The sequence below is a fragment of the Lolium rigidum genome, chromosome 6 (assembly GCF_022539505.1).
Source record: "Lolium rigidum isolate FL_2022 chromosome 6, APGP_CSIRO_Lrig_0.1, whole genome shotgun sequence".
NCBI classification, from domain to species: Eukaryota; Viridiplantae; Streptophyta; class Magnoliopsida; order Poales; family Poaceae; genus Lolium; species Lolium rigidum.
This window is the reverse complement of record NC_061513.1, coordinates 273,981,599-274,002,517: the sequence shown is the minus strand read 5'-3', so window position 1 is coordinate 274,002,517 and position 20,919 is coordinate 273,981,599. Positions and strand designations below refer to the sequence as shown.

The following is a 20,919-nucleotide window of genomic DNA, read 5'->3' as shown; positions in this document are numbered from 1 at the left end:
CATCTCCCTTCGACCCCCATGCCCTCCCTCTCTCTCTCTTTCTCCGGCTAGCTCTGCCCCCAGCCGGTGCGCTTCGCCCCCAAGCCTCTCGAACCATTCCCTCTTCTGGTGGAGGCATGTCTCCTCTGCCTACGCCCCATGCCAGGTTCCCCGCGACGAGGGAGCAGCTGCACGAATACCCCCAACCCCACCCCATCTAAACCCTAAATTCATTATTTTACATCAAAAGTGAACCAAGCGCGATGCAGTGCTCTTTTCTTGTGCGTACAATATTGTCATCGAAATGATCTGTATAGTTTTTTGAACCTACATGACCTACACCAGTTATGTCGCAAAGGTGGGGATGAGAAGTTGGTTCACCAATATGCTCGACTATGTCAATGCAACTCTCGTGGAACACCGGATGGCTCTAGAGCAGTTGCTCGCCACCATGGAGCAGGACTCCTACGCCGATGAGCTAGAGTTGCACGCCCTGATGGAGGTCCGGGTGGTTCTCGACGAGGCTTACGCGGCGCTCGGAGACTCCTGCTCGAGGCTAACTGCCGCCCACACCTTGACCGACTCTAGCCCCCATTTGGTCCCCGAGGGCGTGCCGCGCCCCACATCTCTCTCCCCGTCTCCTACACGGCTATGGAGGGGTCCTCAAGCGCATCAACATTCGAGTGAGGGCAATGGCGGTGCTCTTCCTGAGTGAGGCCACTCGGGGTGGCCTAATCGGCGGCGAACTCGCTACCATTCGGGATCTCCTGGCCGTGATATTCGTGCCCCAGGACAGTGCCCTTGAGGCCATTTCTAAGGCCCGCGGAGAATTCAACTAGGTGTGTGTGCTTTACTTCCTTCCTAAACCAACATGAATGATTCCATTAATCTAACTGTCCAATTTATTTTGTTCTCTTCACTCCAGGAGGGACTAATTCTCTAGATTAATCAGGTAGTTTTGTTCACTCTTTGCAATTGATCAACCTGGCAAACCGATCGAAGGGGGTGGGATCCCTTTGCATTGTTGGTCGAAGCCAAGCTCTCATCGGTCGTTTAATTTGTCTATGATATATCTCTAGCTCATTCAACATACAAATTTCAGTTCGTTTGGTTAGGTTAATCTGCTGCTATTATCTGTGTTAAATTTTCGCACCGGCGTGGCTGTATTAGCATCATTTCGCGGGTATTGTAGTAGTCTAATGCCGTCCGCGTCTTATTTGTGGAAGATCAAAATCGAATTGGGATATTGGGCATGCTATGTTCTAGTCATACTAGATGACGCGCGGAATATTTTTCCCACATATCTGATTGTGTAGCACTGTGCACTCATGGAAAAAGAATGGAATAGTGAAAGAAATGGCGCCGTAAGGACAATATTTTGCCATAACCTGGTACTTCTTATTAATAATGATGCATCACATGTCCATGTACAGTTTAAAAGGTTCCATCTACACCTGTATGCTCAATTAGAAAGTCACAAAAAATGTCCCGCCATGCTAATTAACTAACATCTACTATCGTATGCATCAAATTAACAATTTGTTTAAAAGCCAGTACGCGATCAACGCCGGAAATCCAAACACCTCATGCCGGTAGAGGGTCACATTCCTCAAAGCCTCGTGCGTCCATCTAGTGTTTTGTATCACCACCGGTGGAGAGGGAAGCCCCGTTAAACTTCCAAAACAAAAATAATCAAAGCACTAATATATTAAGAGGCTCATTTTAACCTTTGGGTCTGGTTCTGCAGCTACGAAAATGATTATTGCGGTGTGCGCCATAAATCCTGCAACGTTAGTCTGTACGATCATAATAAATATGAAATCTTGGAAGAAAAAAAAGCCAATTAAATGGAGACACGGGATTTCCATTGGGCAACTATCAGTTTCAGAAAGTTTACCTGAAAATCAAAGCGAGAAGCTAGGCTGAAGGGAAGCTAATGACATCAAGTCACCCATTGAGATACACTGAATATGAAAGTACCGCGTAATTGGATATTCATTTCCCGCATCTGGTAAACTGATTCAAATCACGTTAGTAAGATGTTGGAATGTCGTTCCTATGTATAGCAATAATCACTTCAGATATCATGTGCAACCTGGAAAGGAATGAATAAATACCACACAAAATCTCAAGATAAGGTAGCGAGCCACACTTTCCAACATGTTCTGCACTCTGTTAAATTCTTCACACTCGAAAAAACTCTGTTAAATTCTAATCCAGTTACTAAACTCTGGTAAAATTTATGCAACCTGCAAAAACAAATTGGAACCTGTAAAATTTATGCAACCTGCAAAAACAAATGGCGGAAACAACTCAGAAATACATTCACGGAAAGAAGGACATCAGGGACATGTTTTCTACATATACTAAAGATTCACTATATGGAAGATTCACATCTGATATACTTCCGCCATGCAATGCCCATGTTTAAACTGTTTTTTTCTCTTTTCTTTGTCACTCAAATAAAAGACTCTCGGTTGATGGAGTGGTAGAAAGAAGTCACTTCCACTGCATGCGTATTTGGTATTTTTCTTCACTATAACCTGCATGATGTGAAAGGAAGGTATTTTAATCTGAATGGAACATATTGTTCTTATTTTGAAGTCATGCAAAAAAAAACTGAATATATGTGGCCATCTAAATAACCGATTCTTCTAGTTAAAGCATATTAGCGATCGCTAGTATTCGCTGAGGTGGCACGGTTGGAAGTTGCAAACTGACCAAGCATGCGTATGACTGATATTTGCTCCGGAGAAAAGGTTAAAGGTAGGATGGTTACTGATACAGTAGTACGTACATAGGTGTGCATTGCCCATCTAGAATCTGATTGAGAGAGTACACGCACCATCGTACGGACTGGTTGAATCGGTCGGTTCAGGTAGGCGCGTGCCTCGTTCCAGGCGTTGGAGCGTGAGATTCTGGCACTGCATGACCGATCGCTTCATGTGGGTGCTCGAGTTCAGAACATACGATTCAACGGCTTCATGATAATTCAGAACTTGCGCTTCAACTGCATAAACAGTCAACTTTGACATGTTGTCAAATCTCTCGCAGACTCCTCTGATCACATACGGAAGATATTGAATTACTCACAAACGCCCCAAGAAGTATCTTATGAAGAGAAGCATCACCAAACAAAGAAAATATATGCGGATCTGCATCACACGGAAAGAAATAGTAGACATCTAGGCTTATCTCGATCTACAACGGAAACAAAGACCAGAGGATTAAAAAAAAGTAGGAAACCATAAGCGTGATGAAGATTGCGTGGTGTCAGGCTCCTGCGATTTGAGAGTGTCCAGTGTTTACCGGTTAGCCGGAAGAGCAGAACGAAGGCAATGAGGAGTTCGCAGCAGGATTCTTGGAGGAGCCATTTATAGATCGAGAAGTTGTATCGCCGACGAATTCGAACAGGCAAGAGGACGTAGCCAGAAATTGGAATGAGGAAGGGGACGGGGCACATGCTAGGCGAGGAATAAATGACCAAATGGAAACGGAAGTCTCAATGATTGGGGAGTAAATCAATCTGCTTCTTAGTATGGATCAGTGGAAGAGGAAGCGGAGAAGATAAATGGGTAGAGGAGCTGAATCGGTGCATAGCTTAAGTATGCTGTCACTCGGCAAAGCAAAGAAAAAGATAAAGAGGAAAAAGAAAATAAATGGTGACGTGAACATGGGATATCTGATCTGGTGGGCCTGCTGAGGTGTCATAGCTGCATGTTGAGATAAATAAGATAGTAGGGATGATCTTCTTAGTTATATAGGATTCTGTGTTGTGGATTTTTATTTGATCCTGCATGAGCAAGTTGAACTATTCCAGTAGTGTATACAACAAGCTAAGATTCTAAGCATATTTGTCAAACATGTTATTTCGTTCTTTGGATGCTGGTTGTGCGGGGTAATATTTGCCACTGTGATTGAACCGTTTGCTGCTGACAGACCCAAACAAAGGTTTGCAGCTAGCAAACTCCATATACGTGGCGTTTGGCGACGCCTTATCGAGGCTCACTGCTGCCCACAGCTTGACCGACTCCGGCCCCCATTCGGTCCTTGCAGACGGTGTGTACGTGCGTGCCGCACCCCACATCGCCCTCGCCGTCTCCTACGTGCACGCTGTGCAGGAGTCACTCAAGTGCATCAACGCTCGAGTGAGGGTGATCGCGGTGCTCTTCATGAGCGAGACCACCCGGGCTGGCCTTGTCGGGGGAGAAATCGCTACTGTCCGGGATCTCCTGGCTGCGATATTCATGCGCTGGAACAGTGCGTTGGAGTCCATTGTCAAGGCCCGCGGTGAATTCAACTAGGTGCGTGTGCTGCACTTCCTCCTTATACCAGCATGAATGATTCCATTAAGGCTAACTGTCCAATTCATTTTGCTTTCCTCATTGCAGGAGGGATTTATTCTCTAGATTAACCAGCTAGTTTTGTTCACTCTTGACAATTGATCGACGTGAAGTGATCAAAGGGGGTGGGATCCTTTTGCATTGTTGGTCGAAGTCAAACTCTCATTAGTTGTTCAATTTGTCTATTCTCTCTAGACTCTAGCTCATTCAACCTACAAATTTTACTGGTCAGGTTAATATGCTGCTATTATCTGTGTTCAATTTTTGGACTGCCGTGGCTGTATTAGCCGTCATTTTGGGGGTAATGTAGTAGTCTAATGCCATATCTGCATCTTATTTGCGGAAGATCGAAATCGAATTGGGATATCGGGCATGCTATGTTCTATTCACATTCTGTGGTGTGGATTTTTATTTGATCCTGCATGAGCAGGTCAAATTATTCCAGTATTGTATACAGCACTCTACAATTCTAAGCATATTTGTCGAACATGTGATTTCGTTGTTTGGATGCTGGTTGTGCGGGTAATGTTTGCCACTGTGATTGAATGGTTTGCTGCTGACAGACCCCACACAGGTTTGCAGCTAGTGATATGTGCTGCTGAGGATTTTAACATAATTGTTCCTGTCTAGGCTATGTGAATTATGTGAGCGTGATATTGTTGATTTGAATGCTGAAACAATGTTCTATTCTCATCTCACTTTGAAGTCTTGTTCGATTGCATTGCCATGGATTATAATCCTGTTGTGTTTTAGTTATGTTATATTCCATACATATTGAAACGATTGTCACCTTTGGTGCCTTACTCCCACATACAAATAAAGTGTTAATTAAAACAATTCTTGCTTTTCGTGTTGGAACAAAGCATAAGTGGTAAAAATCCACAGTTTATGTTTATTTTTGTACCCACAAATTCTCAAAATATATATGAAAGTTGGACTATGCTATTTACAATTTAATGAGCTACATTGCCATGTTCAAAAAACAGAAGTAAAGCGGTAGAAGGATATCTGACTAGACCTTATATTCATCTTCGACTCCACAGCAAATGTTTCTACAGAAAATGTTTCTAAAAGCCTAGGAAACATACTCGTAATTATCTCTCACAGAGACAAGATTACATACATTACATGAGGCAGAAGATCACATGACATGTTGGAAAAAGGGACAGCATACCGTCCCCGATGCTCCCAGGTAAGTAACCAGCTTGTAGGCTGGAGTGTTCATGAGTTCCACGGTGATCAGTTGATCAAGAAAAGGCATCACTGAACAAGATTCAGAAAACAATACTAGCATGCCCAAAATCCCAATGTTGCTGCAATTCGATTCGATCTTCCACAGAAAAGATGCAGATTTGCCATTACAGTATTACACTAGCACTACAATTGATCCCCTTGGATAGTAGCAGCAGATTAGTCTGACCGGACTGAACTGAAATTATAGGAGGTTGGAACTTGGAGGAACTTGAGAGCGTAGAAAGATTAAACAACTGATGCGAGCTGGCTTCGATCGCCAACGCAATGGGATTCCATCCCCTTTCTACGGCTTGATTGTCGATCAGGTGTGACGAAAACAAGCTGTTTAATCTGATGGATAGGGTCCTTCCTGCGGTGAGATGAACACAATGAACTGGACAGTTGTATTCATGCAATGGGATCACAATGCCGGTAGCAGGAAAGCCAGTACATAGTGCAAGAACAAACCTCAGAGATGTATGCTTCTTCGTCGGCCATTTCGGCGGTTTCGGCGACCTCCTTGGGGTCGAGGAAGGTGGACATGACGGCGACGGCGAGGTCGATGTGCTTGACGGCGAGGTTCGCGAGGGAGCACGCGCGGTGGAGGTAGCTGAGCGCCTGGTCCGGGTCCTTGCTGCTGGCCAGCCGAGGGGGCTTCCAAGTGGGGGCGGCGGCGGGGGCGTCGGCCGGGTCCAGGTCCAGGCCACGGTTGAAGAGGCGGGGGCGGGTCCTGGGGATGCGCGCGTCGTCGGCGTCCGGGGGTAGCATGTCGGCGAGGCGGGTCTTGAAGATGTGGCTGGTGGCGGCGGCGACCGCGTCGTCCGGGTATCCGAGCATGCAGCCGTCGGGCTTGCCGGTGCCGGAGGGCGGCCGTTCGCCGACGAGGAACTCGACGCAACGCGGGACGTGGTGGCCCAAGGCCAGGTTGACGGCGTGGTAGGCGAGCTCGATGCGGGCGAAGGCCTCGGTCTGGGTGCCGGGTAGGCGGGTCGGGAGGCGGTGCGCGAAGAGCGCGGCGTAGAGCTGCTCGTCGGGGATGAAGGCGAAGGCGGGGTTGCAGAAGGAGATGTCGGCGTCGCTGTCGTACGCGAGACGGAGGCAGGACGTGAGGTAGCCGGCGCCGTGCTTGAGGCCCTTGGAGTAGACCTTGAAGAGGTCGGCGGCGAGCTCCTGGACCGCGGCCGCGTCGGCGTGCGGCGCCAGGCGGCGGCGGAGCTGCAGGAGGCGGTCGCGCTGGGCCCGGACGTTCTTGGCGGCGAACATGGCCGGCATGAGGATGCACTCGAGCGCCCTTTTGCCCACCTCTCCCTCCATGGCCGCCGCCGCCGCCTGGTTTCTCTGAGCTGAGTCGGGAAGGAGACAGTAGAAAATGGATGGGACGCGGCGTCGATGTGATCTGCAGCATGGGCCCACCAGAACCGCTCGCCTTGTGCATCCTTTTTGACCGGCGTCATGCCATGTCTGAGCTACCACCAGGACACAATTATCCCCTGTGCAATTCTATCATTTGAAAATAATAGCACTCTTCTATCGATGATAATATTATTAATTTAGCTAAAATGCTAGACCTACGGGGTGTTTGTTACGGAAAAATCTTACGGGAGGACGTGGGGTTAATGGGTTGGTTGTTTTCCTTCACCCACCATGATTTCAGGAATTCCCGGCCTGTGGCTGCTCTCCACGTCAGTGCGTAAGCACAATCCCGTAGAATAATTCCGTAAGTCTAGCATTACTGTTTAATTTAGTATAAAATTATATAAAATCATTGCTATACTTGCTATGGATCTGAAAATCAACTACCGCTTATTATAAATCAGAGACTTTTTTAAAACTCAATGAATACTTGAAAAAAACACGAGCAAGGTGTAAATATTTGTAATGAGGCGCTTGTAAAAATAAATTACATGTGGATGTAATAAAGAAGGAACCATTGCACACAGATGCTACTCAACCGGCACCATTGCGCTGACATTTTTGTCAACTTGTTTCTTCACTCAATGTGGACGTTTAAAAAAAAATCAATTACACCCTCTTAGAATGAAAAAAAAAACATGCCGATGGAACTTTTATTACCAATCACACGAAATGCAAATTTTGGGGAATTTTAGAAATTCCCTGGTGAGCCCTTTTGTTACTGATGTTTAAAAAATGCCTAGAAAGTACGCAAGCATTTTGTTTCAAAGTACGCAAGCATTAGGATCTATGAAGAAACACTACGAACTAGACAACTTTGTTGACCAATGTACTAATTCACCTCCATATTTTTTTTTTGACCAACCACTGTGAGGCAACCGCCCCACAGCCAAATTTTATTCCAAAACCAAAAGAGTCTTATGTACAAACAAAATAAAGGAAGAGAGAGAAGAAACCTACCTAACCTCAGATTCAGACTCTAAGGTAGAGTCTTAATCCAATCTAACAACTTGTCTCTATGCTTAACTTTAATTCTATGTCTCAACAACCATACATCATGCAAAAAACCTGCCTTCCACCTTGCAAAGGTGGGCCTCTCTCCTCTGAATATTTTCGCATTCCTCAAAATCCAGATATTCCAACATGCCAGCATCAATACCTCCATAAAAAATGGCTTCGAAAATTCTTTTCTGGCATGAGCTATCACCATCTGCAGATCATCATTAGCCCTCCAATCAAATTGCAAATAATTCCAAATCCTGACGCTGAAGTTACACTCAAAAAATAGGTGAATCCTATCCTCATATGCATGTAAAGGGCACAATTCACAGTGATAAACATCAGTGACCTTCCAATGTCTTCGCTTTAACAAATCCTTGGTATTCAGACGATCCACCAAAAGAAGCCATGCAAAGACCTTGGTTTTCATCATGCAACTAGACTTCCAAATCCACTCATAGACTTTGGGCACTTTTAGATGTTTGTGTATATGATAGTAAAACTTGGCGGACGCATAGGCACCACCCCAACGAGTAAGTCCATTCATCGGTACCACCGAGTAATAGGATTTGCTTGCATTATCAACTCCGAGCTGCTGTAATTCCGTAAAAGCTGATCGGGACAATGGTGTATAAAATAAGCCTGTTATATCATCCATAGCATAAACCTCTGCAGCCATTATCTCTTCTCTCAACACAAATGAGAATAACCTGGGAAACTTATTCTTAACCACCATAACACCATCATCAAACAGCCAATTATCTGTCCAAAAGAGAAAAGTATCACCAGTACCCAACTTCACTCTGGCCACAGCCCTAAAATTATCCACTTGCCTAAGCACATCCTTCCACCAAAAGGAGCCACACAAGTTTTCAGCATGAGGAACTCTGCCAGCATAGTGATTTTCCCAAATTAATCTCACCCAAGGCAAGTCTCTTTTATTATAGAACTTGTCCAAAAATTTAATAAGCAAAGCTGCATTCTGTTTTTGGAAGTTAACAATACCAAGACCACCTCTCATCTTGGGCTTACAAATCATTTCCCAAGCAGCTAAAGACTGCTTTGGCTCCCCTTCTTTGTCCCTCCAAAGACACTGTCTCAAAAGTCGATCCAACTGGACAATAAGACCCACAGGTAACTGTAAAGTACATAAGAAGTGTAATGGCATAGAAGCCAATGCAGAATTAATTAACTGCAATCTAGCACCTTGGGAAAGAAAACTAGAGCTTGCAGACAATTTCCTTTCCAACCTACACACCAAAGGAGATAACTCAGTAATAGTAGGCTTCATTGTACCCAATGGCAACCCCAAATAGGTGAAAGGCATCTTCCCCATCTGACAGCCAAAACCCTCTGCCAATTGCTTCAGGTCATCCTCTGACACATTAATTGGAACCATTTGGGACTTATCAAAATTTATTTTTAAGCCTGTGGAATTTGAGAATTTATGCAACACCTCTTTCAAAGCCAACAACTGATCTATATCAGCTGGTAAAATGAGGAGTGTATCATCCGCATATTGCACTATAGGGAAATCCATATCATTAGTCTCAATTGGTCTGCATAAGCTGCCAAGCTGAACCAACTCATTCACTGCTGATTGCAATAAGTCTGAACCAAACAAATAGAATAAAGGAGAGATGGGATCCCCTTGCCTAACACCTCTTTTACACTCAAACTCGTTTACACCGGAATCCCATTCGAGTAATATGGATGAGGTACCTGTAGACAGAATAGCTTTTGCCCATCCTAACCACTGAGCATTAAATCCTTTATACTTCATCACCTGCAGAAGTGCCTCATGCTCTATTGTATCAAATGCCTTGGCAAAATCCAATTTCAAAATGATGATGGGCTTTTCAGACACATGGCAGAGATATAAATACTCGAAAGACCATTCAAGACAATCTTGGATGGATCTATTTCTTAGGAATCCATACTGATTCTTATGTAGGCACTCCAAAATTTCTTGACTGTAACCTATTGGCAGCAAGTTTTGTCAAAAATTTGACACAAACATTGGTTAGGGAAATTGGCCTGAAATCATTAACTGTCAAAGATACTTGCTTCTTTGGGACCAAAGTAATATAAGAACCATTTATATTCTGCAATTTAATTGAACCATCATGAAAATCTTCAGCCAATTTATAGAAGTCTTTTTTTATGATAGGCCAACATTTCTTCAGGAATAAACCATTAAACCCATCTGGACCAGGTGCTCTATCAACAGGCATATTCTTAATCACTTCATCCATCTCCTTTTCTTGAAAGGGTGCAGTCAATTCCTCCAAACCATCAACTCTCTTGATTAATAATTCACCTCCATATTAAGGGAATCCTCATAAATCTTAAGAGGTTAATAAATACCGGGCTAAAAATAATAAAGTTCCTTTGATACTCACATGCTAATTGGGCAGGATTCCGAGATGAAACCGGAGGCTTCGGGTCTTCTTTCGGGCAACTTTCATATTGTGGAGTGCAAGAAAACAAACAGCAATGGCCAAATCTAGAACAAATGCAAAGTATAAGGACTTGGCAAATACCATGGTGGGAGCATTGTGGATACACTCTTTGTTGAGAGAACTTGGTGTTCAACGACCGGTCTTTTGTACGATAATACTAGTGAACATAAATTTGAGTTCACTCAGATTTTAATGATAGAACTTAGATTATCACGGTGTTCAGTTGCACTAGGATGCCTAATACTCACTCTGTTTCATTCTATAGTGCCTATAGTTTTTTGTCACGGAAATTAGCACTAGAGTGTTCTTTACACAAGACCCCCTAGATTAACGATTTGAGATCAGAGTAAAATGAGGGAAATCGGTAACTTCCTAAATTAACATAACAAATCCAACAAATCTCTCTGGTTGACTCTCCATATATGTGCAGCCAAGTTATATTAAGAAAATAAAAACATCGCTTCCTAAATCTAAGGAATCATTGGGGTCATGCATTAGAAATCTCAATTAGTTGTTTCCTTTTTGTATGGATTTTTTTTTCACGCATGTCTTGTGGGAGCTGGCCGGTAGAGGGGGTAATTGAAAAAGAGCCAAGCTACAACCTTATATTCTGGAACAAATGCCAAAAATTTATAGGCATTATAGAAAGGAACGGAGGGAGTATAAAACAATTAGATCGCGTCTGTGAAAGGTTGGGTTCTCAGATGCAGAGATGGAGTCAAAAGAAACTAGCATGCATTGTGATACGTCTCCAACGTATCGATAATTTCTTATGTTCCATGCTACTTTATTGATGATACCTACATGTTTTATGCACATTATATGTCATATTTATGCATTTTCTGGAACTAACCTATTAACAAGATGCCGAAGATCCAGTTGCTGTTTTCTGCTGTTTTTGGTTTCAGAAATCCTAGTAAAGAAATATTCTCGGAATTGGACGAAACTTTCGCCCAGGGTCCTATTTTTGCACGAAGCTTCCAGAAGACCGAAGACCTAACGAAGTGGGGCCACAAGGCAGCCAGGGGGGTGGCCGGCGCGGCCCAAGCCCTGGCCGCGCCGACCTATCCCCTGGGCCCCTCGTGTGGCCCCTCGCGTTGACCCTCCGCCTACTTAAAGCTTCCGTCGCGAAAACCCCAGTACCGAGAGCCACGATACGGAAAACCTTACAGAGACGCCGCCGCCGCGAATCCCATCTCGGGGGATTCTGGAGATCGCCTCCGGCACCCTGCCGGAGAGGGGATTCATCTCCCGGAGGACTCTACACCGCCATGGTCGCCTCCGGAGTGATGAGTGAGTAGTTCACCCCTGGACCATGGGTCCATAGCAGTAGCTAGATGGTCGTCTTCTCCTTGTTGTGCTTCATTGTTAGATCTTGTGAGCTGCCTAACATGATCAAGATCATCTATATGTAATTCTATATGTTGTGTTTGTCGGGATCCGATGGATAGTGAGTACTATGATTATGGTGATTATCAATCTATTGTTCATGTGTTGTTTATGATCTTGCATGCTCTCCGTTACTAGTAGAGGCTCGGCCAAGTTTTTACTCTTAACTCCAAGAGGGAGTATTTATGCTCGATAGTGGGTTCATGCCTGCATTTACACTCGGGACGTGTGACGAAAAGTTCTAAGGTTGTGTTGTGTCTGTTGCCACTAGGGATAAAACATTGATGCTATGTCTAAGGATGTAGTTGTCGATTACATTACGCACCATACTTAATGCAATTGTCGGTTGCTTTGCAACTTAATACTGGAAGGGGTTCGGACGATAACCTGAAGGTGGACTTTTTAGGCATAGATGCAGTTGGATGGCGGTCTATGTACTTTGTCGTAATGCCCAATTAAATCTCACTATATTTACCATGTCATGTATATGCATTGTTATGCCTTTCTCTATTTGTTAATTGCCCGACTGTAATTTGTTCACCCAACATGCTTTTATCTTATGGGAGAGACACCTCTAGTGAACTGTGGACCCCGGTCCTATTCTTTACATAGCATACAATCTACTTGTTTTACTCGTTTTCTTTGCAAACATCTTCCACTCGATACGTTTAATCCTTTGTTACAGCAAGCCGGTGAGATTGACAACCTCACCGTTTCGTTGGGGCAAAGTACTTTGGTTGTGTTGTGCAGGTTCCTAGTTGGCGCCGGAATCCTCGGTGTTGCGCCGCATCACATTTCGCGACCATCAACCTTCAACGTGCTTCTTGGCTCCCTACCGGTTCGATTAAACCTTGGTTTCTTTCCGAGGGAAAACTTGCTACCGTGCGCATCATACCTTCCTCTTGGGGTTTCCCAACGAACGTGTGAGTTACACGCCATCAAGCATAATTTTCTCGGCGCCGTTGCCGGGGAGATCAAGACACGCTGCAAGGGGAGTCTCCACTTCTCAATCTCTTTACTTTGTTTTTGTCTTGCTTTATTTTATTTACTACTTTGTTTGCTGCACTAAATCAAAACACAAAAAAATTAGTTGCTAGATTTACTTTATTTACTGTCTTGCTCTCTAAATCAAAAACACAAAAAAATTAGTTACTTGCATTTACTTTATCTAGTTTGTTTTATTTACCGTTGCTAAAATGAATACCCCTGAAAATACTAAATTGTGTGACTTCACAAATGCAAATAATAATGATTTCCTATGCACACCTATTGCTCCACCTGCTACTACAGCAGAATTCTTTGAAATTAAACCTGCTTTACTAAATCTTGTTATGAGAGAACAATTTTCTGGTGCTAGTTCTGATGATGCTGCTGCCCATCTCAATAATTTTGTTGAACTTTGTGAAATGCAAAAGTATAAAGATGTAGATGGTGATATTATTAAATTGAAAGTGTTTCCTTTCTCATTAAGAGGAAGAGCTAAAGATTGGTTGCTATCTTTGCCTAAGAATAGTATTGATTCATGGACTAAATGCAAGGATGCTTTTATTGGTAGATATTATCCTCCCGCTAAAATTATATCTTTGAGAAGTAGCATAATGAATTTTAAACAATTAGATACTGAACATGTTGCTCAAGCTTGGGAGAGAATGAAAACTTTGGTAAAGAATTGCCCAACCCATGGACTGACTACTTGGATGATCATCCAAACCTTCTATGCGAGGACTAAATTTTTCTTCGCGGAATTTATTGGATTCAGCTGCTGGAGGTACCTTTATGTCCATCACATTGGGGGCGGCTACAAAACTTCTTGATAATATGATGATAAATTACTCTGAATGGCACACGGAAAGAGCTCCACAAGGTAAGAAGGTAAATTCTGTTGAAGAAACCTCTTCCTTGAATGATAAGATTGATGTGATTATGTCTATGCTTGTGAATGGTAGATCTAATGTAGATTCAAATAATGTTCCTTTAGCTTCATTGGTTGCTCAAGAAGAAAATGTTGATGTGAATTTCATTAAAAATAATAATTTCAACAACAATGCTTATAGGAACAACTCGGTAATAACTATAGGCCATATCCTTCGCTAATGGTAATGGTTATGGTAATTCTTATGGGAATTCTTACAACAATAATAGGAATGTACCCTCTGGTCTTGAAGCCATGCTTAAAGAATTTATTAGTACACAAACTGCTTTTAACAAATCTGTTGAGGAAAAGCTTGATAAAATTGATACTATCGCTTCTAGAGTTGATAGGCTTGCCTCCGATGTTAATCTTTTAAAATTGAAAGTTATGCCTAATAATGATATTGATAATAAGATTACTACTACAGCAAATGCCATCCAAGTTAGAATTAATGAGAATATAAGATTAATGGCTGAGTTGCGAGCTAGGTGGGATAGAGAAGAAAATGAAAAACTAGCTAAAGAGAATAATGTAGCTAAAGTTTGGACTATTACCACCACTAGTAATGCTAATTCTTCACATGTTGCTGCACCTCCTACTATCAATGGTAAAATAATTGGTGTTGGCAAAGTTTCTACTCCTAGTGCAAAGCGTACAAAACTGCCTGAAATTGCTAAAACTGCTGAAACTGCTTGTGATAAAACTGCTGAAATTTTTTCCAACCTTGGGAACAATGATCCCATTGCTGTATCTCATAATGATTTAGATTTTGATGATTGCCACATCTCTGAAGTTATAAAGTTCTTACAAAAACTTGTTAAAAGTCCTAATGCTAGTGCTATAAATTTAGCCTTTACAAAACATATTACAAATGCTCTCATAAAAGCTAGAGAAGAGAAACTAAAACTTGAAACTTCTATTCCTAGAAAGTTAGAGGATGGTTGGGAGCCCATCATTAAAATGAAATTCAATGACTTTGAATGTAATGCTTTATGTGATCTTGGTGCAAGTATTTCTGTTATGCCTAAAAAGATTTATGATATGCTTGACTTGCCACCATTGAAGAATTGTTATTTGGATGTTAATCTTGCCGATAGTGTTAAAAAGAAACCTTTGGGGAGGATTGATAATGTGCATATTACGGTTAACAATAACCTTGTCCCCGTTGATTTTGTTGTCTTGGATATCGAATGCAATGCATCTTGTCCAATTGTGTTGGGAAGACCTTTTCTTGAACTGTTGGTGCTTGTTATTGATATGAGGGAAGGTAATATTAAATATCAATTTCCTCTCAAGAAAGGTATGGAACACTTCCCTAGAAAGAGAATGAAGTTGCCTTTTGATTCTATTATTAGAACAAGCTATGATGTTGATGCTTCTACTCTCGATGTTACTTGATTTGCACTTTTCGCGCCTAGCTGAAAGGCGTTAAAGAAAAGCGCTTATGGGAGACAACCCATGTTTTTACCTACAGCAATTTTTTTTGTTTTGTTGAGTCTTGGAAGTTGTTTACTACTGTAGCAACCTCTCCTTATCATGTTTTTGTGCCAAGTAAAGTTTCTATGTCAAAGTTGATGTTATATTTGGGATTACTGCGCAGAAACAGCATTGCTGTCTGTCACGAATCTGGGCACAGTCCTCTGTAGAAAATTCGAAAAAATCTGCCAATTTACGAGCGTGATCCTCAGATATGTACGCAACTTTCATTAGTTTTGAGTTTTTCCATTTGAGCAAGTCTGGTGCCATCTTAAAATTCGTCTTTACGGACTGTTCTGTTTTTGACAGATTCTGCCTTTTATTTCGCATTGCCTCTTTTGCTATGTTGGATTTATTTCTTTGATCCACTAATGTCCAGTAGCATTATGCAATGTCCAGAAGTGAAAATAATGATTGTGTCACCTCTGAATGAGTGAATTATTAATTGTGCACTAACCCTCTAATGAGTTTGCTTGAAGTTTGGTGTGAAGGAAGTTTTCAAGGGTCAAGAGAGGAGAATGATATACTATGATCAAGAGGAGTGAAAGCTCTAAGCTTGGGGATGCCCCCGTGGTTCACCCCTGCATATTTTAAGAAGACTCAAGCGTCTAAGCTTGGGGATGCCCAAGGCATCCCCTTCTTCATCGACAACATCATCGGGTTCCTCCCCCGAAACTATATTTTTATTCAATCACATCTTGTATTCTTTGCTTGGAGCGTCGGTTTGTTTTCGTTTTTGTTTTTGTTTGAATAAGATGGATCCTAGCATTCACTTTGTGGGAGAGAGACATGCTCCGCTGTTGCATATGGACACATGTGTCCTTAGGCTTTACTCATAATGTTCAAGGCGAAGTTTCTTCTCCGTTAAATTGTTATATGGTTGGAATTGGAAAATGCTACATGTAGTAATTCTAAAATGTCTTGGAAAATGTGATACTTGGTAATTGTTGTGCTCATGTTTAAGCTCTTGCATCATATGCTTTGCACCCATTAATGAAGAAATACATAGAGCTTGTTAAAATTTGATTTGCATATTTGGTTTCTCTAAGGTCTAGATAATATCTAGTATTGAGTTTTGAACAACAAGGAAGACGGTGTAGAGTCTTATAATGTTTACAATATGTCTTTTATGTGAGTTTTGCTGCACTTGTTCATCCTTGAGTTTGCTTCAAATAACCTTGCTAGCCTAAACCTTGTATCGAGAGGGAATACTTCTCATGCATCCAAAATCCTTGAGCCAACTACTATGCCATTTGTGTCCACCATACCTACCTACTACATGGTATTTCTCCGCCATTCCAAAGTAAATTGCTTGAGTGCTACCTTTAAAATTCCATCATTCACCTATGCAATATATAGCTCATGGGACAAAATAGCCTTAAAAAACTATCGTAGTATTGAATATGTACTTATGCACTTTATATTTTATTAAGTTGCTTGTTGTGCGATAACCATGCTTCTGGGGAACGCCATCAACTATTGTTGAATATCATGTGAGTTGCTATGCATGTCCGTCTTGTCCGAAGGTCTATCATTTTAGTGGTTGGAGCATGCAAAATTGTTAGAGAAGAACATTGGGCCGCTAACTAAAGCCATGAACCATGGTGGAAGTTTCAGTTTTGGACATATATCCTCAATCTCATATGAGAATAATAACTTTGCTACATGCTTATGCATTTAAGAGGAGTCCATTATCCGTTGTCCATGTTGTCCCGGTATGGATGTCTAAGTTGAGAATAATCAAAAGCGAGAAATCCGAAATGCGAGCTTTCTCCTTAGACCTTTGTACAGGCGGCATGGAGGTACCCCTTTGTGACACTTGGTTGAAACATGGCATGCGAAGATCCGGTAGTCCAAGATAAGTAGGACGAGGTGCGGACACTATTAGTATACTATGCATGAGGCTTGCAACTTGTAAGATATAATTTACATAACTCATATGCTTTATTACTACCGTTGACAAAATTGTTTCATGTTTTCAAAATAAAAGCTCTAGCACAAATACAGACAATCGATGCTTTCCTCTTGAAGGACCATTCTTTTACTTTTATTGTTGAGTCGAGTTTACCTATCTCCTTCCACCTTAAGAAGCAAACACTTGTGTGAACTGTGCATTGATTCCTACATATTTGCATATTGCACTTGTTATATTACTTTATGTTGACAATTATCCATGAGATATACATGTTACAAGTTGAAAGCAACCGCTGAAACTTAATCTTCCTATGTGTTGCTTCAACACCTTTACTTTGATTTATTGCTTTATGAGTTAACTCTTATGCAAGACTTATTGATGCTTGTCTTGAAGTACTATTCATGAAAAGTCTTTGTCATATGATTCACTTGTTTACTCATGTCATTACCTTTGCTTTGATCGCTGCATTCATTACATATGTTTACAAATAGTATGATCAAGATTATGATGGCATGTCACTTCGAAATTATCTTTGTTATCGTTTTACCTGCTCGGGACGAGCGGAACTAAGCTTGGGGATGCTGATACGTCTCCAACGTATCGATAATTTCTTATGTTCCATGCTACTTTATTGATGATACCTACATGTTTTATGCACATTATATGTCATATTTATGCATTTTACGGAACTAACCTATTAACAAGATGCCGAAGAGCCGATTCTTTGTTTTCTCGCTGTTTTTGGTTTCAGAAATCCTAGTAAAGAAATATTCTCGGAATTGGACGAAACTTTCGCCCGGGGTCCTATTTTTGCACGAAGCTTCCGGAAGACCGAAGACCTAACGAAGTGGGGCCACGAGGCAGCCGGGGGGTGGCCGGCGCGGCCCAAGCCCCGGCCGCGCCGACCTATCCCCCGGGCCCCTCGTGTGGCCCCTCGCGTTGACCCTCCGCCTACTTAAAGCTTCCGTCGCGAAAACCCCGGTACCGAGAGCCACGATACGGAAAACCTTACGGAGACGCCGCCGCCGCGAATCCCATCTCGGGGGATTCCGGAGATCGCCTCCGGCACCCTGCCGGAGAGGGGATTCATCTCCCGGGAGGACTCTACACCGCCATGGTCGCCTCCGGAGTGATGAGTGAGTAGTTCACCCCTGGACCATGGGTCCATAGCAGTAGCTAGATGGTCGTCTTCTCCTTGTTGTGCTTCATTGTTAGATCTTGTGAGCTGCCTAACATGATCAAGATCATCTATATGTAATTCTATATGTTGTGTTTGTCGGGATCCGATGGATAGTGAGTACTATGATTATGGTGATTATCAATCTATTGTTCATGTGTTGTTTATGATCTTGCATGCTCTCCGTTACTAGTAGAGGCTGCGGCCAAGTTTTTACTCTTAACTCCAAGAGGGAGTATTTATGCTCGATAGTGGGTTCATGCTCGCATTTACACCGGGACGATGACGAGAAAGTTCTAAGGTTGTGTTGTGCTTGTTGCCACTAGGGATAAAACATTGATGCTATGTCTAAGGATGTAGTTGTTGATTACATTACGCACCATACTTAATGCAATTGTCCGTTGCTTTGCAACTTAATACTTGGAGGGGGTTCGGACGATAACTCGAAGGTGGACTTTTTAGGCATAGATGCGGTTGGATGGCGGTCTATGTACTTTGTCGTAATGCCCAATTAAATCTCACTATATTTACCATGTCATGTATATGCATTGTTATGCCTTTCTCTATTTGTTAATTGCCCGACTGTAATTTGTTCACCCAACATGCTTTTATCTTATGGGAGAGACACCTCTAGTGAACTGTGGACCCCGGTCCTATTCTTTACATAGCATACAATCTACTTGTTTTACTGTTTTCTTTGCAAACATCTTCCACTCGATACGTTTAATCCTTTGTTACGAGCAAGCCGGTGAGATTGACAACCTCACTCGTTTCGTTGGGGCAAAGTACTTTGGTTGTGTTGTGCGAGGTTCCTAGTTGGCGCCGGAATCCCTGGTGTTGCGCCGCATCACATTTCGCGACCATCAACCTTCAACGTGCTTCTTGGCTCCTACTGGTTCGATTAAACCTTGGTTTCTTTCTGAGGGAAAACTTGCTACTGTGCGCATCATACCTTCCTCTTGGGGTTTCCCAACGAACGTGTGAGTTACACGCCATCACATTGCTAAAGAGGTTCTTTGAAAATCAGTGGTTCAGTCTCTACCGACCTCCTTAATGAGTTGTTTCGGTCTTACCAATAGGTTGTGAACATAAATTCTTCATAGTCATATTAAAGTTATACTAGAGTAGAGTGGATCGTTCGATCGCAAACGAATGCGTTGACAATGTTGGAAATAGCTATCTATAAGAATAGTGGAGGACTTCATTATTGTGACCTCACAATGCTTCAATGATGCCATGTTAGGGAAAGGAGCATGGCACCTCCTTGACCATCCTTGAAGCCTTTGTGTTTGTGCTATGAAAGGAAGCTCTTTCACAATGCTGATTTTCTATATGTGGGTGCCTAGCGTAATGCTTGGAAAACAAATTATGTGTGGCTGATATGTGCAAGCAAGAAGTCTGAATATGCCTCAACAAACATTTGGGACGAACCAATGGATTGTCTCCTCCCTAACTCACAAACAGATCGGATGCTTCAATGATGTCAATATATCTTTGTCTCCAATCTAACCTAATTGAAAAGAATTATATATTCCATCTTTTTAGCATATAGACTACCCGTGAGTAACATCGGCATTCAAACTACTGTTCTTTGGAAACATCTCTAGAAGCTAAAAGTTATACCAATAGCGATAATGATTTGGTGAAGGATGTTGGAAGGATCTAAGACCAATCTCACTACTTTGACTCCCACATATCATGGAGAACCCTGTTTGCAAATTGTGTGGCCACTCTAAAGAAACGGTACTTCATTTTAATGATTTTGTGGATTTTCAGTGTTGCATGTGCTTTTTTCACGCGATGCGACTTCGTGTGTGTGTGTTTTGCTTTGAACACATGAGCTAGACGTTACACCGATTCTTGGTTTATGCAACAAATGTTACAGTCATGCTGAAAATTGTGTGCACTACAAGTGGTTGGCCTTCATGCATAGTACCTCTTTAGGATTTGTTGCGATGAGTCGAGATTTACTACAATAGTATTTCAAAAAAAATTGAGATAACAACTGATGAAATTCATTTGCAAAACCGATTACAAATGACTCCAAAAATAAAGGAAAATACAATATGATCCCAAACTTTTGCAAGAAGGACCTCACACCATACTCCCATAGCACCATCAAGCCTTGGAACACTAGAATGAAATGTTGCGCGATGTTGCAATTGTACACACAAAAGATGCAGAGGATATGTCTCTTAGGGACAAGATTGTATTCCCTACATAATGTCGGATAGAAGATGGTTAATAAAGTAGCATGTGAAAAATCCCAATTTTCACATCCTGACTGCTGCAGTTCTATCGGTTCATGCAGGTATTACAACGGTACATCAATTACGCGTGGTGAACGCTAAGATAGCCACGGCCGTCCAGGATTAACCTGACCGAACTGAAGTGAAACTATAAGAACAGGTCTAATGAACTAGAGAGCATAGATAAATTAAACGATCACTGATGCGAGCTCGGCTTCGAGGATCAGCAATGCAAGAGATCCCACCTCCACCCATCGCTTGGCAGGCTTGATCAAGTGAAGTAGTTAATCGGATGGATAGTGTCACTTTCACTCCTGCGGTGAAGAGAGCAGAGTGAATTTTTCGATAATCAGATTGTTGGATACATTCATG

At 42.3% G+C, this 20,919-nt stretch overlaps 1 protein-coding gene across 1 annotated transcript; it reads right to left on the bottom strand.

Moving 5' to 3' along the window:
* Nucleotides 1-5,901: 5,901 nt before the first annotated feature.
* Nucleotides 5,902-6,869, bottom strand: LOC124664163. Its single transcript, XM_047201744.1, has 2 exons — nucleotides 6,024-6,869; nucleotides 5,902-5,925 (listed from the first exon to the last, which is right to left on the bottom strand). The coding sequence occupies exons 1-2, from the start codon at nucleotides 6,867-6,869 to the stop codon at nucleotides 5,902-5,904; spliced, it is 870 nt and encodes a 289-aa protein (XP_047057700.1).
* Nucleotides 6,870-20,919: the final 14,050 nt, after the last annotated feature.

What these genes read in the sequence shown, in the direction of transcription:
- LOC124664163 (XM_047201744.1), bottom strand. Translation starts at nt 6,869, where the DNA reads ATGGAGGGAGAGGTGGGCAAAAGGGCGCTCGAGTGCATCCTCATGCCG. An exon ending in AAGAAGCATACATCTCTGAG is followed by an intron (nt 5,926 to 6,023) that starts GTTTGTTCTTGC and finishes ATCTCACCGCAG; the next exon opens with GAAGGACCCTATCCATCAGA.